Consider the following 18,448-nt stretch of genomic DNA (forward strand, 5'->3'; position numbering starts at 1 on the left):
GCGGGCGGCGTTTTCCGCGGGAGATCCGAATTTCGCGGGACGCAGTTTGGCGCTAAAAAAAAAAAAAGAAACAGAAAGAGAAAGGCTCGGAGGGCGAGAGGGGCGAGGGGAAGGAGGCCATCGGTCCCCAATCCGGCTCCATCCTGCCTCGGAGCGGGCGGCGGGGGGCCGGCGGAGCCCTCGCCCGGTTCACCGGGACCGGAGGGGATGGGCCCGGAGCGGATGGAGCCGTAGGGCCCGGGGCACGGTGACCCCGGCTCCCGTTGCCGCCACTGCTGCCATGATCCGGGTGATGAAGGACCTGTCCCCGGCCCCCGGGGCCCCGCCGCTGCAAAAGAAGCTGGCACCGGGCCTGCCCCCCGCCGACCCGCTGCTGCCCGGCCTGGGCAGCCCCCAGCTGGGCCCCAACGCCACCACCACCGGCTTCTTCTACCCGCTGCCCGCCTCGGCCCCCTGCCTCTACGCCACCCCGCATGGACCGGACGCCAGAGCCGCCCGCTGCCCGCCCTCCGGACGCCTGCCGGTAACCGCTCAGGCCCTTTGTCCGGGACCGCCCCCCTCCCCCCCCTTTTCATCATCATCAATCGTATTTATTGAGCGCTTACTATGTGCAGAACGCTGTACTGAGCGCTTGGGAAGTACAAGTTGGCAACATCTAGAGACAGTCCCTACCCAACAGTGGGCTCGCAGTCTAAAAGGGGGAGACAGAGAACAGAACCAAGCATACTAATTAAATAGAATAGATAGGTACAAGTAAAATAAATAGAGTAGTAAATATGTACAAACATATATACATATATAGAGGTGCTGTGGGGAAGGGAAGGAGGTAAGATGGGGGGATGGAGGGGGGGGAGAGGAAGGAAGGGGCTCAGTCTGGGAAGGCCTCCTCTTCTTTTAATGCCATTTATTAAGCGCTAACTATGTGCCAAGCACCACTGTTGAGTAGGGACTGTCTCTATAGGTTGTCGACTTGGACTTCCCAAGCGCTTAGTACAGTGCTCTACACACAGTAAGCGCTCAGTAAATACGATTGATAGATTTGTCCGGGACCGTCTCCCTCAGCCCCTCCCTCGGAAGCACCCCCCCTTCTTTTTCTTTTAATGCCATTTATTCAGTGCTATGTGGCCAAGCACCACTGTTGGGTAGGGACTGTCTCTATATGTTGCCAATTTGGACTTCCCGAGCGCTTGGTACAGTGCTCTGCACATAGTAAGCGCTCAACAAATACGATTGATGATGATGATGACCGTCTCCCTCAACCCCCCCCTGCCCCTTTTCTTTTAATGCCATTTATTCAGCGCTATGTGCCAAGCACCACTGTTGGGTAGGGACTGTCTCTATACGTTGCCAATTTGGACTTCCCGAGCGCTTAGTACAGTGCTCTGCACATAGTAAGCGCTCAATAAATACGATTGATGATGATGATGATGATTAAGCGCTATGTGCCAAGCACCACTGTTGGGTAGGGACTGTCGCTATATGTTGCCAATTTGGACTTCCCAAGCGCTTAGTCCAGTGCTCTGCACATAGGAAGCGCTCAATAAATATGATGATGATGATGATTAAGCGCTATGTGCCAAGCACCACTGTTGGGTAGGGACTGTCTCTATACGTTGCCAATTTGGACTTCCCAAGCGCTTAGTACAGTGCTCTGCACATAGTAAGCGCTCAACAAGTACGATTGATGATGATGACCGTCTCCCTCAGCCCCCCCCCCCCTTTTTCTTTTAATGCCATTTATTCAGCGCTAACTATGTGCCAAGCACCACTTTTGGGTAGGGACTGTCTCCATATGTTGCCAATTTGGACTTCCCAAGCGCTTAGTCCAGTGCTCTGCACATAGGAAGCGCTCAATAAATACGATTGATGATGATGATGATTAAGCGCTAACTGTGTGCCAAGCACCACTGTTGGGTAGGGACTGTCTCTAGATGTTGCCAATTTGGACTTCCCAAGGGCTTAGTACAGTGCTCTGCACATAGGAAGCGCTCAATAAATACGATTGATGATGATGGTGACCGTTTCCCTCAGCCCCACCCCCCCCCCTTTTCTTTTAATGCCATTTATTAAGCGCTAACTATGTGGCCAAGCACCACTGTTGGGTAGGGACTGTCTCTATATATTGCCAATTTGGACTTCCCAAGCGCTTAGTCCAGTGCTCTGCACATAGGAAGCGCTCAATAAATACGATTGATGATGATGGTGATGATTAAGCGCTATGTGCCAAGCACCACTGTTGGGTAGGGACTGTCTATATGTTGCCAATTTGCACTTCCCAAGCGCTTAGTACAGTGCTCTGCACATAGTAAGCGCTCAATAAATACGATCGATGATGATGATGAGCGTCTCCCTCAGCCCCACCCCCCCCTTTTTCTTTTAATGCCATTTATTCAGTGCTAACTATGTGCCAAGCACCACTGTTGGGTAGGGACTGTCTCTATAGGTTGCCAATTTGGACTTCCCAAGCGCTTAGTCCAGCGCTGTGCACATAGGAAGCGCTCAATAAATACGATTGATGATGATGATGATGATTAAGCGCTATGTGCCAAGCACCACTGTTGGGTAGGGACTGTCTCTATACGTTGCCAATTTGGACTTCCCAAGCGCTTAGTACAGTGCTCTGCACAGAGTAAGCGCCCAATAAATACGATTGATGATGATGATGACCGGTTCCCTCAGCCCCACCCCCCCCCTTTTTCTTTTAATGCCATTTATTAAGCGCTATCTATGTGGCCAAGCACCACTGTTGGGTAGGGACTGTCTCTATATGTTACCAATTTGGACTTCCCAAGCGCTTAGTCCAGTGCTCTGCACATAGGAAGCGCTCAATAAATACGATTGATGATGATGATGACCGTCTCCCTCAGCCCCACCCCCCCTTTTTTCTTTTAATGGCATTTATTAAGCGCTATGTGCCAAGCACCACTGTTGGGTAGGGACTGTCTCTATAGGTTGTCGACTTGGACTTCCCAAGCGCTTAGTACAGTGCTCTGCACACAGTAAGCGCTCAGTAAATACGATTGATTGATTTGTCCGGGACCGTCTCCCTCAGCCCCTCCCTCGGAAGCACCCCCCCTCCTTTTTCTTTTAATGCCACTTGTTAAGCGCTATGTGCCAAGCACCACTGTTGGGTAGGAACTGTCTCTATATGTTGCCAACTTGGACTTCCCAAGCACATAGTACAGTGCTCTGCACACAGTAAGCGCTCAATAAATACGATTGATTGATTTGTCCGGGACCGTCTCCCTCAGCCCCTCCCTCGGAAGTACCCCCCCCCCCCTTTTTCTTTTAATGCCATTTATTAAGTGCTATGTGCCAAGCACCACTGTTGGGTAATGTCTCTATATGTTGCCAACTTGTACTTCCCAAGCGCTTAGTACAGTGCTCTGCACACAGTGAGCGCTCAATCAATTAATCAATCATATTTATTGAGCGCTCACTGTGTGCAGAGCACTGTACTAAGCGCTTGGGAAGTACAAGCTGGCAACATAGAGGGACAGTCCCTACCCAACCAACAGTGGGCTCACAGTCTAGAAGGGGGAGACAGAGAACAAAACCAAACATACTAACAAAATAAAATAAATAGAATAGATAGGTACAAGTAAAATCAATCAATCGTATTTATTGAGCGCTAACTGTGTGCAGAGCACTGTACTAAGCGCTTGGGAAGTACAAGCTGGCCAGAGGTCGTGGGTTCTAATCCCGTCTCCGCCACTTGTCTGCTGTGTGACTTTGGGCAAGTCACTTCTCTGGGCCTCAGTTCCCTCATCTGTAAAATGGAGCCTCTCGTGGGGCAACCTAATTACGTTGTAGCCCCCCCAGCGCTTAGAACAGTGCTTTGCACAAAGTAGGCGCTTAGCAAATACCACTAGGATTATTAGAAGGTGCCTGGGCGTCCCTGCACGGTGGGGGTCTGGCCTTTGTGGCAGTGGGGGGCATGGGGAAGGGCAGTGGGGTCTTGGCGTCCAAACCAGAACCGCCTGGGACCCTGGACCGGGCCCGATCTCCCCCCTTGGAGCCCCCCGGTTGCCCCTTTTCCCCCCCGCCTCCCCAGGACTCGTCGAGTTGGGGTTGAGCCGGACACGTCTGCCACGGTGGATTGATTCATTCATTCAGTCGTATTTATCATCATCATCATCATCAATCGTATTTATTGAGCGCTTACAGTGTGCAGAGCACTGGACTGTATATATGTATATATGTTTGTACATTTTTTTTTACTTTATTTTATTTGTCCATATCTATTCTATTTATTTTATTTTGTTAGTCTGTTTGGTTTTGTTCTCTGTCTCCCCCTTTTAGACTGTGAGCCCACTGTTGGGTAGGGACTGTCTCTCGATGTTGCCAATTTGTACTTCCCAAGCGCTTAGTACAGTGCTCTGCACATAGTAAGCGCTCAATAAATACGATTGATGATGGACACGTCTGCCACGGTGGATTGATTCATTCATTCAGTCGTATTTATCATCATCATCATCATCAGTCGTATTTATTGAGCACTTACAGTGTGCAGGGCACTGGACTGTATATATGTATATATGTTTGTACATTTTTTTTACTCCATTTATTTATTTATTTTATTTGCCCATATCTATTCTACTTATTTTATTTTGTTAGTATGTTTGGTTTTGTTCTCTGTCTCCCCCTTTTAGACTGTGAGCCCACTGTTGGGTAGGGACTGTCTCTCGCTGTTGCCAATTTGTACTTCCCAAGCGCTTAGTCCAGTGCTCTGCACATAGTAAGCGCTCAATAAATACGATTGATGATGATGATGATTGATGACGAAGCGCTCGGGAAAGTATAATACGGCGATGGAAGAGGGCCAGGCCCTGCCCACAACGAGCTGGTGGCCCCGGTTTGATGGAGGCCGGGTGAGCTGGTGAGCCGGTTCCTGGGGCGCCGTGGGCAGGGTGGGGTGGGAGGGGACCGGACACGCCCAAAGGCCAAGGTGCTGCCCCTCGATAAGGGTGCTGCCCTGGGCAGAGGGCCAAGGGCACCCGGTTGCCCGCCCTCCGTGCCCCCGGGCTGGGAAGCAGCCCCATCCTGGCGCTCCCTAAAGTATGGTGACCCCCCTTACCATCCCAGGCTTAGCAGAGGATGAAGGAGGGGGAGGGCCTCAGTTTCCCCACCCACTCTGGGGTTGAAGGAGGCCTGGATCGGGGGGAATAGTGAGGCAACGATTGAGGTTTCTTTACGCCACGCTTGGGGGGGGCGTCTAAATCAATTCGGTTGGCACAAGCAGGAGGGGGGCGAGGTACCCTCAGATTTCAGGCCTACAGGCTTCTGGTCACTATAGGCCTGTCTGAGCTACCCCCGGCCCTCCTCCTCCTCTCCCGCCCCCCATCTTCAGAGCCGGAGGGCTATATGATTTGGGGGTGACGGGTGGGGGGCGAACAGGTGGACCAAATGAGGGGTGGGATTAGGTTTAAAACCTTGGAGGTTGCTCCCATTGCCAACTGGGCTCCCTCCCTGCCTGTATCCTCCCTCCTCCTTTCCCTACCCGTCTGCCCTGGGAGACCGAGCTGCCTTTTCGGAGGGGTTCACTGCAGCCCCTCACCCAGGGTTGCGGGGTGGGGTGAGGGGGGGCCAAAGTTTGCCCACTTCATTGAGGGGAAGACCGAGGCCCAGTGTCAAGTGCTCAAGGTCACCCAGCGGAACCTAGGCCCGTGAGTTCCCAGCCCCCACGGTCAGGGGGCCGCTCGGTTCGGGAAGACCCCCAGTGTGGGGGGAGGCAGAGGTTGCCAAGTTCCTTGTCTTCCCTGGACCTTTCCCGCCCCTGCAAGGGTGACAAACTGCCACTCCGTAGCTGCACCGCTCCCGGGTCAAACTCCCTTTCCCGCCCAGATTGCGGGCTGGGCTGGTCCCTGGGGGCAGGGGGTGGGCTCCCGGGCTGCCCATCACCCCCTCCCCCATTGCAGCAGCTGCTCCTGACCCCACGGGATCTGCCAGCAAGTGGCAGCTGTGCCCACTCCCCCTCCTCTCCCCCACCAGTTCTGCAGCCCTCCCTGCCCCAGAGAGTGTGAGGAAATATTAAAAAGCCCCTACCTAACCCCCCCCCCCCCCAACCATGGTCACCTGTTGCCCAGTTTCTGGCCAGACTGATGCAAACAGATGAGGGGAAGTCAGGACCCCCCCCATACACACACATATTTACATGATCGTTGGGGGGGGGGGGGGGGAGGAGGGGCTCCAGCAGCAGATGTGCTTGGGGCAGGTGTTCCCAGCCATTTAACCCATCATGCGCCCTTGACTTGGCAGCTTAACACAAGTCCCGGCTTTCGCCCACCACTGGAGCTCACAGAGGGGAGGGCCCGAAGGAGTGGGATCGTGGTGTATCCGTCCCAGACACAGGGCCAATTCCCCTTCCTCCCATCCGGCCCTCTGATTGGCAAGTCACCTGCCCGGGGGGGTGTTGGTGGGACCGGGTGGGGGACAGGATGTGGGCAGGAAGGAGTTGTTTGGTCCTCTTGCCAGCTGTGCCAGCTGCATCACCAAGCCTCTCCCGGCCCTGATAAGGACAAGCTGGCTCCCTGCCTAGTGAAGGGTGTGGTGCCCTGGCCTTGGCGGGGGCTTGGGGGAGGGGGGTGCCCGACTTCTTTCCCCTTTCACTTCCCACAATGTCCCCTCTGCTTTGGGGGTAGCCCAGCCTCGCTCCCGTGTGTTGGAGGACAGAGGGAAGGAGAGCCTGAGTGGGGAAGACGGTAAGGGTCTGACAGGGTCCTTTAAGATTACATCTCCAACAGGCCTTCCTTGACTCTGCCCTCGCTTCCCCTATCCGCCCTCCCCTCCGTGCCAACTACGCACTGGGCTGTGTACCCCTTAAGCACTTTGATACTCCCCACAGCGCAGCGTGGCTTGGCGGAAAGAGCCCGGGCTTTGGAGTCGGAGGGCGTGGGTTCGAATCCCGCCTCCACCGCAAGTCTGCTGTGGGACCTTGGGCAAGTCACTTTTAACTTCTCTGTGCCTCAGCTACCTCATCTGTAAAAATGGGGATTAAGACTGTGAGCCCCACGTGGGACAACTTGATCACATTGCATCCCCCCCAACGCTTAGAACATTGTATATATGTATATACATTTCAGCGCTTACAGCAGTGCTTTGCACATAGGAAGTGCTTAATAAATACAGTTATTTTTTTTTATAATAATGATGGCATTTATTAAGCGCTTACTATGTGCAAAGCACCGGTCTAAGTGCTGGGGAGGTTACAGGGTGATCAGGTTGTCCCACGGGGCGCTCACAGTCTTAACCCCCATTTTACAGTTGAGGTAACTGAGGCCCAGAGAAGTTATCATCATCATCATCAATCGTATTTATTAAGCGCTTACTATGTGCAGAGCACTGTACTAAGCGCTTGGGAAGTACAAATTGGCAACATCGAGAGACAGTCCCTACCCAACAGTGGGCTCACAGTCTGAAAGGGGGAGACAGAGAACAAAAGTTAAGTGAGTTGCCCAAAGTCACACAGCTGACAGTTGGCGGAGCTGGGATTTGAACCCATGACCTCTGACTCCAAAGCCCGTGCTCTTTCCACTGAACCACGCTGCTTCTCTGTTCTTATGTACACACCCTTAATACTCTTATCGTTTCCCCCGTCTGCAATTCGTATTAACGTCCGTCTCCCACTGTAACCTGTAAGCTCTTTGGGGGCAGGGATCGTGTCTACCAATTCTGTTGCATTTGTACTCTCTAGTACATCATCATCATCAATCGTATTTATTGAGCGCTTACTATGTGCAGAGCACTGTACTAAGCGCTTGGGAAGTACAAATTGGCAACATATAGAGACAGTCCCTACCCAACAGTGGGCTCACAGTCTAAAAGGGGGAGACAGAGAACAAAACCAAACATACTAACAAAATAAAATAAATAGAATAGATATGTACAAATAAATAGAGTAATAAATATGTACAAACATATATACATATATACAGGTGCTGTGGGGAAGGGAAGGAGGTAAGATGGGGGGGATGCAGAGAGGGACGAGGGGGAGAGGAAGGAAGGGGCTCAGTGTGGGAAGGCCTCCTGGAGGAGGTGAACTCTCAGCAGGGCCTTGAAGGGAGGAAGAGAGCTAGCTTGGCGGAGGGGCAGAGGGATTGGGGGCATTCCAGGCCCGGGGGATGACGTGGGCTGGGGGTCGATGGCGGGACAGGCGAGAGCGAGGTACGGTGAGGAGATTAGCGGCGGAGGAGCGGAGGGTGCGGGCTGGGCTGGAGAAGGAGAGAAGGGAGGTGAGGTAGGAGCGGGCGAGGGGATGGACAGCCTGGAAGCCCAGGGTGAGGAGTTTCTGCCTGATGCGCGGTACAGTAAGTTTCTGCCTGATGTGCCTGAGTACAGTAAGTGCTCATCAAATACCTTTGATGATTGATTGATCGATTGGTCTTTTTCCCTCCCCGCGGCGTGTCCAGGCCAAGAGGAAGTTGGATCTGGAGGGGATCGGTCAGCAGGGTCTGCCCGGGTTCCGGACACCTAAGGGCAAGCACAGTCCGGCGCCCGGACTGCCCAGCCCCAAGAGTAAGTGTGTGTGAGTGAGAGCGTGTGCGTGCGCGCGCACCCCGGACCTCGTTCCTGCCCGCTGCAGGCGAAAGTGGTCCCTCCCCTTGGCCAGGGTGACGCCTCCCCTTTCCTCCAGCCCCCAAGTCCCCCGGGGAGAAGACCCGCTACGATACGTCGCTGGGGCTGCTGACGAAGAAATTCATCCAGCTGCTGAGCGCCTCGGACGACGGCGTGCTGGACCTGAACCGCGCGGCCGAGGTCCTGGAGGTGCAGAAGCGCCGCATCTACGACATCACCAACGTGCTCGAGGGCATCCAGCTCATCCGGAAAAAATCCAAAAACCACATCCAGTGGGTGTGAGTGCGGGGCCGGGCGGGCCAGGGATGCGTGCGATGGCAGGGGTTTGGGGGTGGTGGGGGGCTCGGGCGTTGGGGCGGGGGGCTCGGCCTGGGCTTGAGTGGCTGCTGCATCTAGACTGTGAGCCCACTGCTGGGTAGGGACTGTATATATGTATTTATTACTCTATTTATTTATGTATTTTACTTCTACATATCTATTCTATTTATTTTATTTTGTTAGGATGTTTGGTTTTGTCTCCCCCTTTTAGACTGTGAGCCCACTGTTTGGTAGGGACTGTCTCTGTATGTTGCCAATTTGTACTTCCCAAGCGCTTAGTACAGTGCTCTGCACACAGTAAGCGCTCAATAAATACGATTGATGATGATCCCCAGGGGCACCGGGCTCTTCGGGGACTCGACGGCGGTGAGGCAGCAGCAGGCGCTGAGGCGGGAGCTGAGCGGGTTGAACGCGGCCGAGCGCTCGCTGGATGAGCTCATCCAGGCCTCCACCACCCGACTGAAGGACCTGACCGAGGACCCAGAAAACCAGAGATATCCTTTTTTTTTTCTTTTTCAATGGTATTGGTTCCGTGGTTACACTGTGCCAGACACTGTACTAAGCACTGGGGTAGGTATGAGATCACCACCTTGGACCCAGGTCTCACACGGGGCTCCCAGTCTTAATCCCCGTTTTACAGAGGAGGTAACTGAGGCGCCGAGAAGTGACTTGCCCAAGGTCACACAGCGGAAAGCGGCAGAGTGAGGATTAGAACCCACGTCCCTACTCCCAGGCCTGTGCTCTCCCCACTAAGCCACCCTACTTCTCTGGCTATCATTCATTCATTCATTCATTCAATCGTACTTATTGAGCACTTACTGTGTGCAGAGCACTGTACTAAGCGCTTGGGAAGTACAAGTTGGCAACATATAGAGATGGTCCCTACAGATCAGCGGGCTCACAGGGAGGTGGATGTACGCGGCTGGGGTGAGCGGGGGAGACGGATACGACCCTCCCCGGGAACACGCTTGGTGCCGAGGACTCAAACGACGGTGAAAATACAGCTGGCCAAGAAAGGTGACACCCGACCTAGTAGATAATAATAGGATCTGGGATATTTGCTAATCAATCAATCAATCAATCGTATTTATTGAGCGCTTACTGTGTGCAGAGCACTGTACTAAGCGCTTGGGAAGTCCAAGTTGGCAACATATAGAGACAGTCCCTACCCAACAGTGGGCTCACGGTCTTCTTGGCCTCCAGCTAAATGCCTACTATATGCCGAGTACTGTACAGAGTGCTGCGGTGGATATAAGATCATCAAGTTGGGCACGCCCCTGTCCCATCTGGAACTCACAGGCTAAGGGGGAGGGCAGGACACGTATTTAATTCCCGCTTTACAGGTGAGGGAACCGAGGCATGGAGGAGTTGAGTGACTTGCCCGAGGTCACGCATCCAGACCAGCGGAAGAAGCTGGGATAGAGCCCAGGACGCCCGGCACTTGGTGCTTTCCACTAGGCCGCTCCGCTTCTAGAGCTCAAACAGATTCCCATATGTTTGTACATATTTATTACCCTATTTATTTATTTATTTATTTTATCTGTACGTATCTATTTATTTTATTTTGTTAGTATGTTTGGTTTTGTTCTCTGTCCCCCCCTTTTAGACTGTGAGCCCACTGTTGGGTAGGGACTGTCTCTAGATGTTGCCAATTTGTACTTCCCAAGCGCTTAGTACAGTGCTCTGCACATAGTAAGCGCTCAATAAATTTGATGATGATGATGATTCCCCTTGTCCTCCCTCCGCTGGGTGACCTTGGGCAAGTCACTTCTCGGCGCCTCAGTTTTCTCATCCGTAAAACGGGGATTAAGACTGGCGAAGCAACCCGGATGAGGGCCTCGGGCTTACCGGGCCGGACCCCAGCGGCAGGCTCGCTCAGGCCCAGGCCCGGCTCCCGTTTGCCTTAACCCCCGGCCCCAACGCTGGCCTACGTGACCTACCAGGACATCCGGGCCATCAGCAACTTCAGGGAACAGACGGTGATCGCCGTGAAGGCCCCCGCCGAGACCCGGCTGGAGGTCCCGGACCTCGATCAGGTGGGGAAGCGTTTGGGGGAGGGAACTGGGGGAGGTTGTAGGGGGCACGGCGGACACCTCCTGACCCCCGTTCCCCTCTGGCCCCCAGGAGACTCTCCAGATCTACCTGAAGAGCACCAATGGGCCCATTGAGGTGTACCTGTGCCCCGAGGAGGTCTCGGACGAGAGCCCCAGCCCCGCCAAGGACAGCGAGGACCGGCCCGGCGCCTGCAAGCCTCAGCCCCCCGAGCCGCCCGCCACGGAAGGTATAGGGATTTGGGGGTCAGCGGTGGGTGGTGGCGTCCGGCAGGATGCGGCCTCTCCTCGGGGGCCAAAGGGCAGTGTTAAATTCTGTCACCTCTGTCCGTGGGCTTGGCCCGTTCCCCGGCCCCCTCACCTTTCTCCCAAGCAAAGCTGAGGGGGCCCTAACGGCGAGAGCCGACTCCGTACCGAGCGTCCCCGGGAATGGGGCAGATCTGACAGCACCCCCACTATACCCGGGGTGGACAGGGGTCCCCCTTCATGCTTGGTCACCGCCGTGGTTGCTGGCCAGACCCCAGCAGATATGGAGAAATAACAGACACTGACCCTCTTCTCCCCACCACTGTGGAAACTGGCAAGGGTCACCCCCAGCCTGGTGACGGGGAGGCTCTCCTCGGGCCCCAGCCCTGGGGTTTCCGCCGCCGTGCCAGCGCTGACGGCGCAGAATCCCTCACCGCCTGCCTTTGCCAACCCCCACCCCCGGTGCCCGGCACCCCCAAGATGGCATCAGGCCCCGGCCGATTGCACACACCCGGTTTCATAATCTTGTCGCTTGCTCAAAGCCTTTCCGGGAGGGTGGACGGGCGGGGATCCGGCGTGCCTAGGGTGTCCGCTGACAGCTGAGGAGTGCTGGGTGACTTGGGTTGGGGTGCTGTCCCTCTCTGAGCCCGATCGTCCGTTGCCCTGGGAGGGGGAATGGAATGGTTTCTCGTCTCCCTGCCCCGAGAGAGGGTGTGACCGGTCTCTGCCCACCCGCAGTTGACCCCCCGAAGCTGGAGCTGCCCGGCTCCCTGCTGGACGTGGACATCGGACTGCTGGACCTGCCCCAGAGCCTGCTGCCCCAGACGGAGGACCAGTTGGTCTTCGGGGGCCCCATGACCGGTTTCTCCCCCCCAGCTCGACCACGACGATTACCTGTGGGGGCTGGACGAGGGCGAGGGGGTCAGCGACCTCTTCGAGTCCTACGACCTCGGGGACCTTCTCAAGAACTGACCGAGACCCTCGAGTGACTGATGGGCGGGACGGTCTGGCCCCGGGCCCTTTCCTTGGCGGGTCATGGTGGGTGGGCTGCCCCTGGTTCGTGCCCTCCCCTTCCCCCTGACCTGTTCCCGGGTGGGAGCCTGCACGTAGCCTGCCGGAGGATGGGTTGGTCCTCTTCTCGTTCCAGGGGGCTTGGGCCGGGGAGGGGTTAGAGCCCCTGCCGGGACCCACGGTGCACTTAATACTTCTTATTTATTTAGAGTTGAAGATTTGGGTTTGTGTCATGAGCGGGTGGTAGCCCCTGGGGCCCGCCCCAAGCCTCTGCGCTCTCCTTCCCACCCAGTCGGCTCGCCCGTGGAGCGGGGAAGGGGTCAGCTCCTTCCAGGACTCTCTACCTTTTGGGCGGCCGCGGGGCAGGGTACCCAGTCACCCGGCCTGGACCGAGGGGACGGGAAGCTTAGGCCAGTCTGTGGCCACGCAGACCGGGAGGAAGGCCAGACGCCCCTTCGCAGGGGGTGGGGAGGGGGTGGTGGGATCCACTGGCTCAGTTGAGGCTTTTGGGTCATGTCGGGTGTTTGGTTTTCCAGGGAGGTGGGAGGGGGCCGGGGCGGGGTCAGACCTCTGTACCCCACGAACGCCGAGGGGACCGCGGGGTGGGAGCTAGGGCAGCCCACAGGGCACGAGGGGACCACCCACCCCCAAAACTGGCCCTAGAAAGGGCCAGATCCGGGCCTTCCGAGGCCCAATCTGTACTGGGAGCTGCCCCCGTTACATCCCGGCCTTCGGCACCTTGCCTGATGCCCTACCTCGGGCCCGGGGATGGGGGCTGCTCTGTGGCTGGGGAGGAGGTGGCAGCAGTTGACTGGGGTTATCCATGGATTTTTACTATACGTTTCCAAGCAGTGGTGGGGGCCAAGTACTTGGTAGAGGGTCCAGAAAGAATCCACTTTGTGGGGGAGGCCCCCTCCACTCATGGGGTGGGTTTGAGACCGGCCGGGCACGTGCAGCTCGTGCCCCGCTGACCTTGCCTTGCTCCCTGACCAGAGCTACATCCCTGCTGCAGCTAAGAGAAGGGGTTCAGGCTTGGAGAAGTCTTGGGGGAACCTCCAGAGTCCTACTTTTAGCACGCCATGCAGCCCAGGGTTGATCAGGCTGCAGTCGTGTGTTTCAAGCAGGGTCTCAACTCCGTCTTAAATGCGTTGGGGACTGGACCCGAGCCCCTCTCCCACCCCCAAAAATGGGCAGACCAGGGTGGGGCCGGGAGAGGTATGTCTTGTACATAGTTGGGGTTTTGCCTGTTGGGGAATGTTTCAGTCGTGGTGTAACTTAAGCATTTTAACTTAACAGTGTGTGAGTGTGTGTGTTGAGCTGGTGGGAAGCTCTCCCGGCCCCCGCCGTTGCTTCCCGGACGAACCTAGAGCATCAGGCCGATCCAGATGGAATATCGGATTGAGGCTGCTCTGTACTGGGCCCGGGGGGGTGTGGAGACCCTTTTTTGTTCCATTGTGAATAAAGGTGAGAACCGAGTAAGCAGCTGGCGTGGTCTGGGGATTGACTGGGGTGTGGGAGAGGCATATGGTCTGAGACTTCCAGAGACAATTCAGTGAGTAATCCCCGTCCCCAGACAACAATCCCCCCTTCTCCCCCAGATCAGGACTTTTCCCCGTGGATCAGTCAATCAATCAATCAAATTTATTGAGCGCTTACTATGTGCAGAGCACTGTACTAAGCGCTTGGGAAGTACAAATTGGCAACACATAGAGACAGTCCCTACCCAACAGTGGGCTCACAGTCTAAAAGGGGGAGACAGAGAACAGAACCAAACATACCAACAAAATAAAATAAATAGGATAGAAATGTACAAGTAAAATAAATAAATAAATAAACAAATAAATAGAGTAATAAATATGTACAACCATATATACATATATACAGGTGCTGTGGGGAAGGGAAGGAGGTAAGATGGGGGGATGCAGAGGGGGAGAGGAAGGAAGGGGCTCAGTCTGGGAAGGCCTCCTGGAGGAGGTGAGCTCTCAGCAGGGCCTTGAAGGGAGGAAGAGAGCTAGCTTGGATCCCACAATACTAAGAGAAAGCAGGGTTTTGGGGGGGGGGGGGGGTTTGGCCCTTACTCTGTGCCAGGCACTGTACTGAGCACTTTTTAGACTGTGAGCCCACTGTTGGGTAGGGACTGTCTCTATATGTTGCCAATTTGTACTTCCCAAGCGCTTAGTACAGTGCTCTGCACATAGTAAGCGCTCAATAAATACGATTGATGATGATGATGATGATGGGGTAGATATAAACTAATCAGGTTGGACACAGTCCATGTCCCGCTTAAGGCTCGTAGTCTTATTCAACCATTTTACAGGTGAAGTAACTGAGGGGCAGAGAAGTGAAATGACTTGCCTAAGGTCATACAGCAGATAAGCAGCGTGGCTCAGTGGAAAGAGCTTTGGAGTCAGGTCGTGGGTTTGAATCCTGGCTTCGCCACAAGTCTGCTGTGTGACCTTGGGCAAGTCACTTAACTTCTCTGAGCCTCAGTTACCTCATCTGGAAAATGGGGATGAAGACTGTGAGCCCCACATGGGACAACCTCCTTACCTTGTTTCCCCTCCCCAGCGCTTAGAACAGTGCTTTGCACATTGTAAGCGCTTAACAAATGCCATCATTATTATTATTATTATTATCATTATTAGATAAGCGGTGGAACCAAAGTTGGAACCAGGTCCTTTTCATTCAATCGTATTTATTGAGCACTTTGTGTGGAGCACTGTACTAAGCGCTTGGGAATCAATTGTATTTATTGAGCGCTTACTGTGTGCAGAGCACTACTAAGCGCTTGGGAATCAATTGTATTTATTGAGCACTTACTGTGTGCAGAGCACTGTACTAAGCACTTGAGAAGTACAAGTTGGCAACATATAGAGACGGGCCCGACCCACTTTTGACTCCCAAGCATCTACTCACCAGGCGATGCTGCTTCTCAGGCCATATCTGTAATTTTATTTATTTGTATTGATGTCTGTCTCCCCAACTCTAGACTGTGAGCTCATCGTGGGCCGGTAATGTCACTGTTTACTGTTGTATTGTACTTTCCCAAGTACTTAGTACAGTGCTGTGCACACGGTAAGTGCTCAATAAATACAATTGAAGTGAACGAATAAATAAATGGATGGATGCCCATCCTCATAGGTACAGATGGTCATCCAGCTCCTTTCTCCCTCCCTGGCTTTGTGACCCAATCTAAACCATCCAACCCCAGCGGGGCCTAGCGGATACTTCTCTATGCCTCAGTTACCTCATCTGTAAAGTGGGAATCAAGACCGAGCCCCAAGTGATTATCTCATATAATAGTAATTGTCAAGTTCTTACTATGTGCCGAGCACCGGGGTAGATACAAGGTAATCAGGTTGTCGCGTGTGGGACTAACAAGTCTGAATCCCCATTTTACAGATGAGGTATCTGAGGCACCTCTCAGGCACAGAGAAGTTAAGTGTCTTGCCTGAGGTCACACTGCAGAGCTGGGATCAGAACCCACATCCTCTGGCTCCTAAGCCTGTGCTCTTTCCACCAAGTCTGCTGCTTCTCCTATCTACCACAGTGCTTGGTAGATAGGGCTTGACAAATACCATTGTCATCACAATGAGAAGCGGCGTGGCTCAGTGGAAAGAGCACGGGATTTGGAGCCAGAGGTCATGGGTTCAAATCCTGCCTCTGCCAATTATAATAATAATAATGATAGCATTTATTAACCGTTTACTGTGTGCAAAGCACTTTTCTAAGCGCTGGGGAGGTTACAAGGTGATGAGGTTGTCCCACGGGGGGCTCACAGTCTTCATCCCCATTTTACAGATGAGGGAACTGAGGCCCTGATAAGTGACTTGCCCAGTCACACAGCTGGCAATTTGCAGAGCAGGGATTTGAACCCCTGACCTCGGACTCCAAAGCCCGTGCTCTTTCCACTGAGCCACGCAGTTGTCAGCTGTGTGACTTTGGGCAAGTCACTTCACTTCTCTGTGCCTCAGTTACCTCATCTGGAAAATGGGGATTAAGACTGAGCCCCCTGATAATAATAATGGCATTTATTAAGCGCTTACTATGTGCAAAGCACCTCTAAGCGCTGGGGAGGTTACAAGGTGATCAGGTTGTCCCACGTGGGGCTCACAGCCTTCATCCCCATTTTATAGATGAGGGAACTGAGGCCCAGAAAAGTGAAGTGACTTGCCCAAAGTCACAGCGGGCAATTGGCAGAGCAGGGATTTGAACCCCTGACCTCAGACTCCAAAGCCCGGGCTCTTTCCACTGAGCCACGCAATTGTCAGCTGTATGACTTTGGGCAAGTCACTTCACTTCTCTGTGCCTCAGTTACCTCATCTGTGAAATGGGGATTAAGACTGAGCCCCTTGATCACCTTGTAACCTCCCCAGTGCTTAAAACAGTGCTTTGCACATAGTAAGTGCTTAATAAATGCCATCATTATAATTATCACAAGCAACACCATCCCAGGGAAGCCGATTCTCTCAATGGGCTGGAATCAGGAAAGCAGTTAGGACTTGAGGGTTTGGACATGGTGGGAGAGTCTGACCTTTGGGCAAGTCCCAAGCGCTTACTGTGTGCAGAGCACTGTACTAAGCGCTTGGGAAGTACAAGTTGGCAACATATAGAGACGGTCCCTACCCAACAGTGGGCTCACAGTCTAGAAGACTGTGCTGTGCACCCAGTAAGCGCTCAATTAATACGATTGAATGAATGAATGTTGTCTGTCCCCCCACCTTCTAGCCTGTGAGCCCTTTGTTGGGCAGGAAACGTCCCTATATGTGGCCGACTTGTCCTTCCCAAGCGCTTAGTACAGTGCTCTGCACATAGTAAGCGCTCAATAAATATGATTGATTGAATGAATGAGAGTCTCTGAGCACGTGTAGGTCTGCCTGAGTAGAGGAATTGTGTAGGGGTTGGCGGTGTTTAGGTGCGCATGCGCGCAAGACAGAGCGCGTGTATGTGCATGTGCGCGTGCGCGCGCCCCTAGGTTGGATTTGACCGCCCCCCTGTGGCCACTGACTGCAAGAAGCGGCTGTGGCTCCATTTTTTTCCATCAATCATTCTCTGCTTTTTCATATTCATTCATTCATTCATTCAATTGTATTTATTGAGCACTTACTGTGTGCACAGCACTGGACTAAGCGCTTGGGATGTACAAGTTGGCAACATATAGAGACGGTCCCTACCCAACAGTGGGCTCACAGTCTAGAAGACTGCTGTGCACCCAGTAAGCGCTCAATAAATATGATTGAATGAATGAATGCTGTCTGTCCCCCCACTTCTAGACTGTGAGCCCACTGTTGGGCAGGGACCGTCCCTATTTGTGGCCGACTTGTCCTTCCCAAGCGCTTAGTCCAGTGCTCTGCACGCAGTAAGCGCTCAATAAATACGATTGAATGAATGAGAGTCTCTGAGCACGTGTAGGTCTACCTGAGTAGAGGAATTGTGTAGGGGTTGGCGGTGTTTAGGTGCGCATGCGCTTGAGAGAGCGCGCGTGTATGTGCGCGTGCGCGCGCCCCTATGTTGGGTTTGACCGCCCCCCTGTGGCCACTGACTGCAAGGAGCGGCAGTGGCTCCATTTTTCCCATCAATCATTCTGTTTTTTCATATTCATTCATTCATTCATTCAATCGTATTTATTGAGCGCCTACTGTGTGCAGAGCACTGGACTAAGCGCTTGGGAAGTACAGATCAGCGTGGCTCAGTGGAAAGAGCACGGGCTTTGGAGTCAGAGGGCATGGGTTCAAATCCCGGCTCCGCCAATTAATAATAATAATAATAATGGCATTTATTAAGCGCTCACTATGTGCAAAGCACTGTTCTAAGCGCTGGGGAGGTTACAGGGTGATCAGGTTGTCCCACGGCGGGCTCCCAGTCTTCATCCCCATTTTACAGAGGAGGGAACTGAAGCCCAGAGAAGTTAAGTGACTTGCCCAAAGTCACACAGCTGACAGTTGGCAGAGCCAGGATTTGAACCCATGACCTCTGACTCCAAAGTCCGTGCTCTTTCCACTGAGCCTCGCTGCTTCTCTACAGCTGCCAGTTGTCAGCTGTGTGACTTTGGGCAAGTCACTTCACTTCTCTGGGCCTCGGTTCCCTCATCTGTAAAATGGGGATTAAGACTATGAGCCCCCTGTGGGATGACCTTGTAACCTCCCCGGCGCTTAGAACAGTGCTTTGCATATAGTAAGCGCTTAATAAATGCCATTATTATTATATTATTATATAGAGATAGTCCCTACCCAATGACGGGGTCACAG

The 18,448-nt window shown here is 53.7% G+C and overlaps 1 protein-coding gene across 1 annotated transcript; it reads left to right on the top strand.

Annotated features, from left to right (window-relative positions):
* The first annotated feature begins 280 nt into the window (after positions 1-280).
* E2F2 (E2F transcription factor 2) lies at positions 281-12,646 on the top strand. The gene is given in 8 exon segments (XM_038758655.1): positions 281-523; positions 8,409-8,514; positions 8,633-8,852; positions 9,228-9,386; positions 10,814-10,928; positions 11,017-11,173; positions 11,928-12,050; positions 12,052-12,646. Coding segments are annotated over 8 exon segments (1,233 nt in total). The 3' UTR covers positions 12,162-12,646.
* Positions 12,647-18,448: the final 5,802 nt, after the last annotated feature.

Source organism: Tachyglossus aculeatus, chromosome 16, assembly GCF_015852505.1.
Source record: "Tachyglossus aculeatus isolate mTacAcu1 chromosome 16, mTacAcu1.pri, whole genome shotgun sequence".
Lineage (NCBI taxonomy): Eukaryota > Metazoa > Chordata > Mammalia > Monotremata > Tachyglossidae > Tachyglossus > Tachyglossus aculeatus.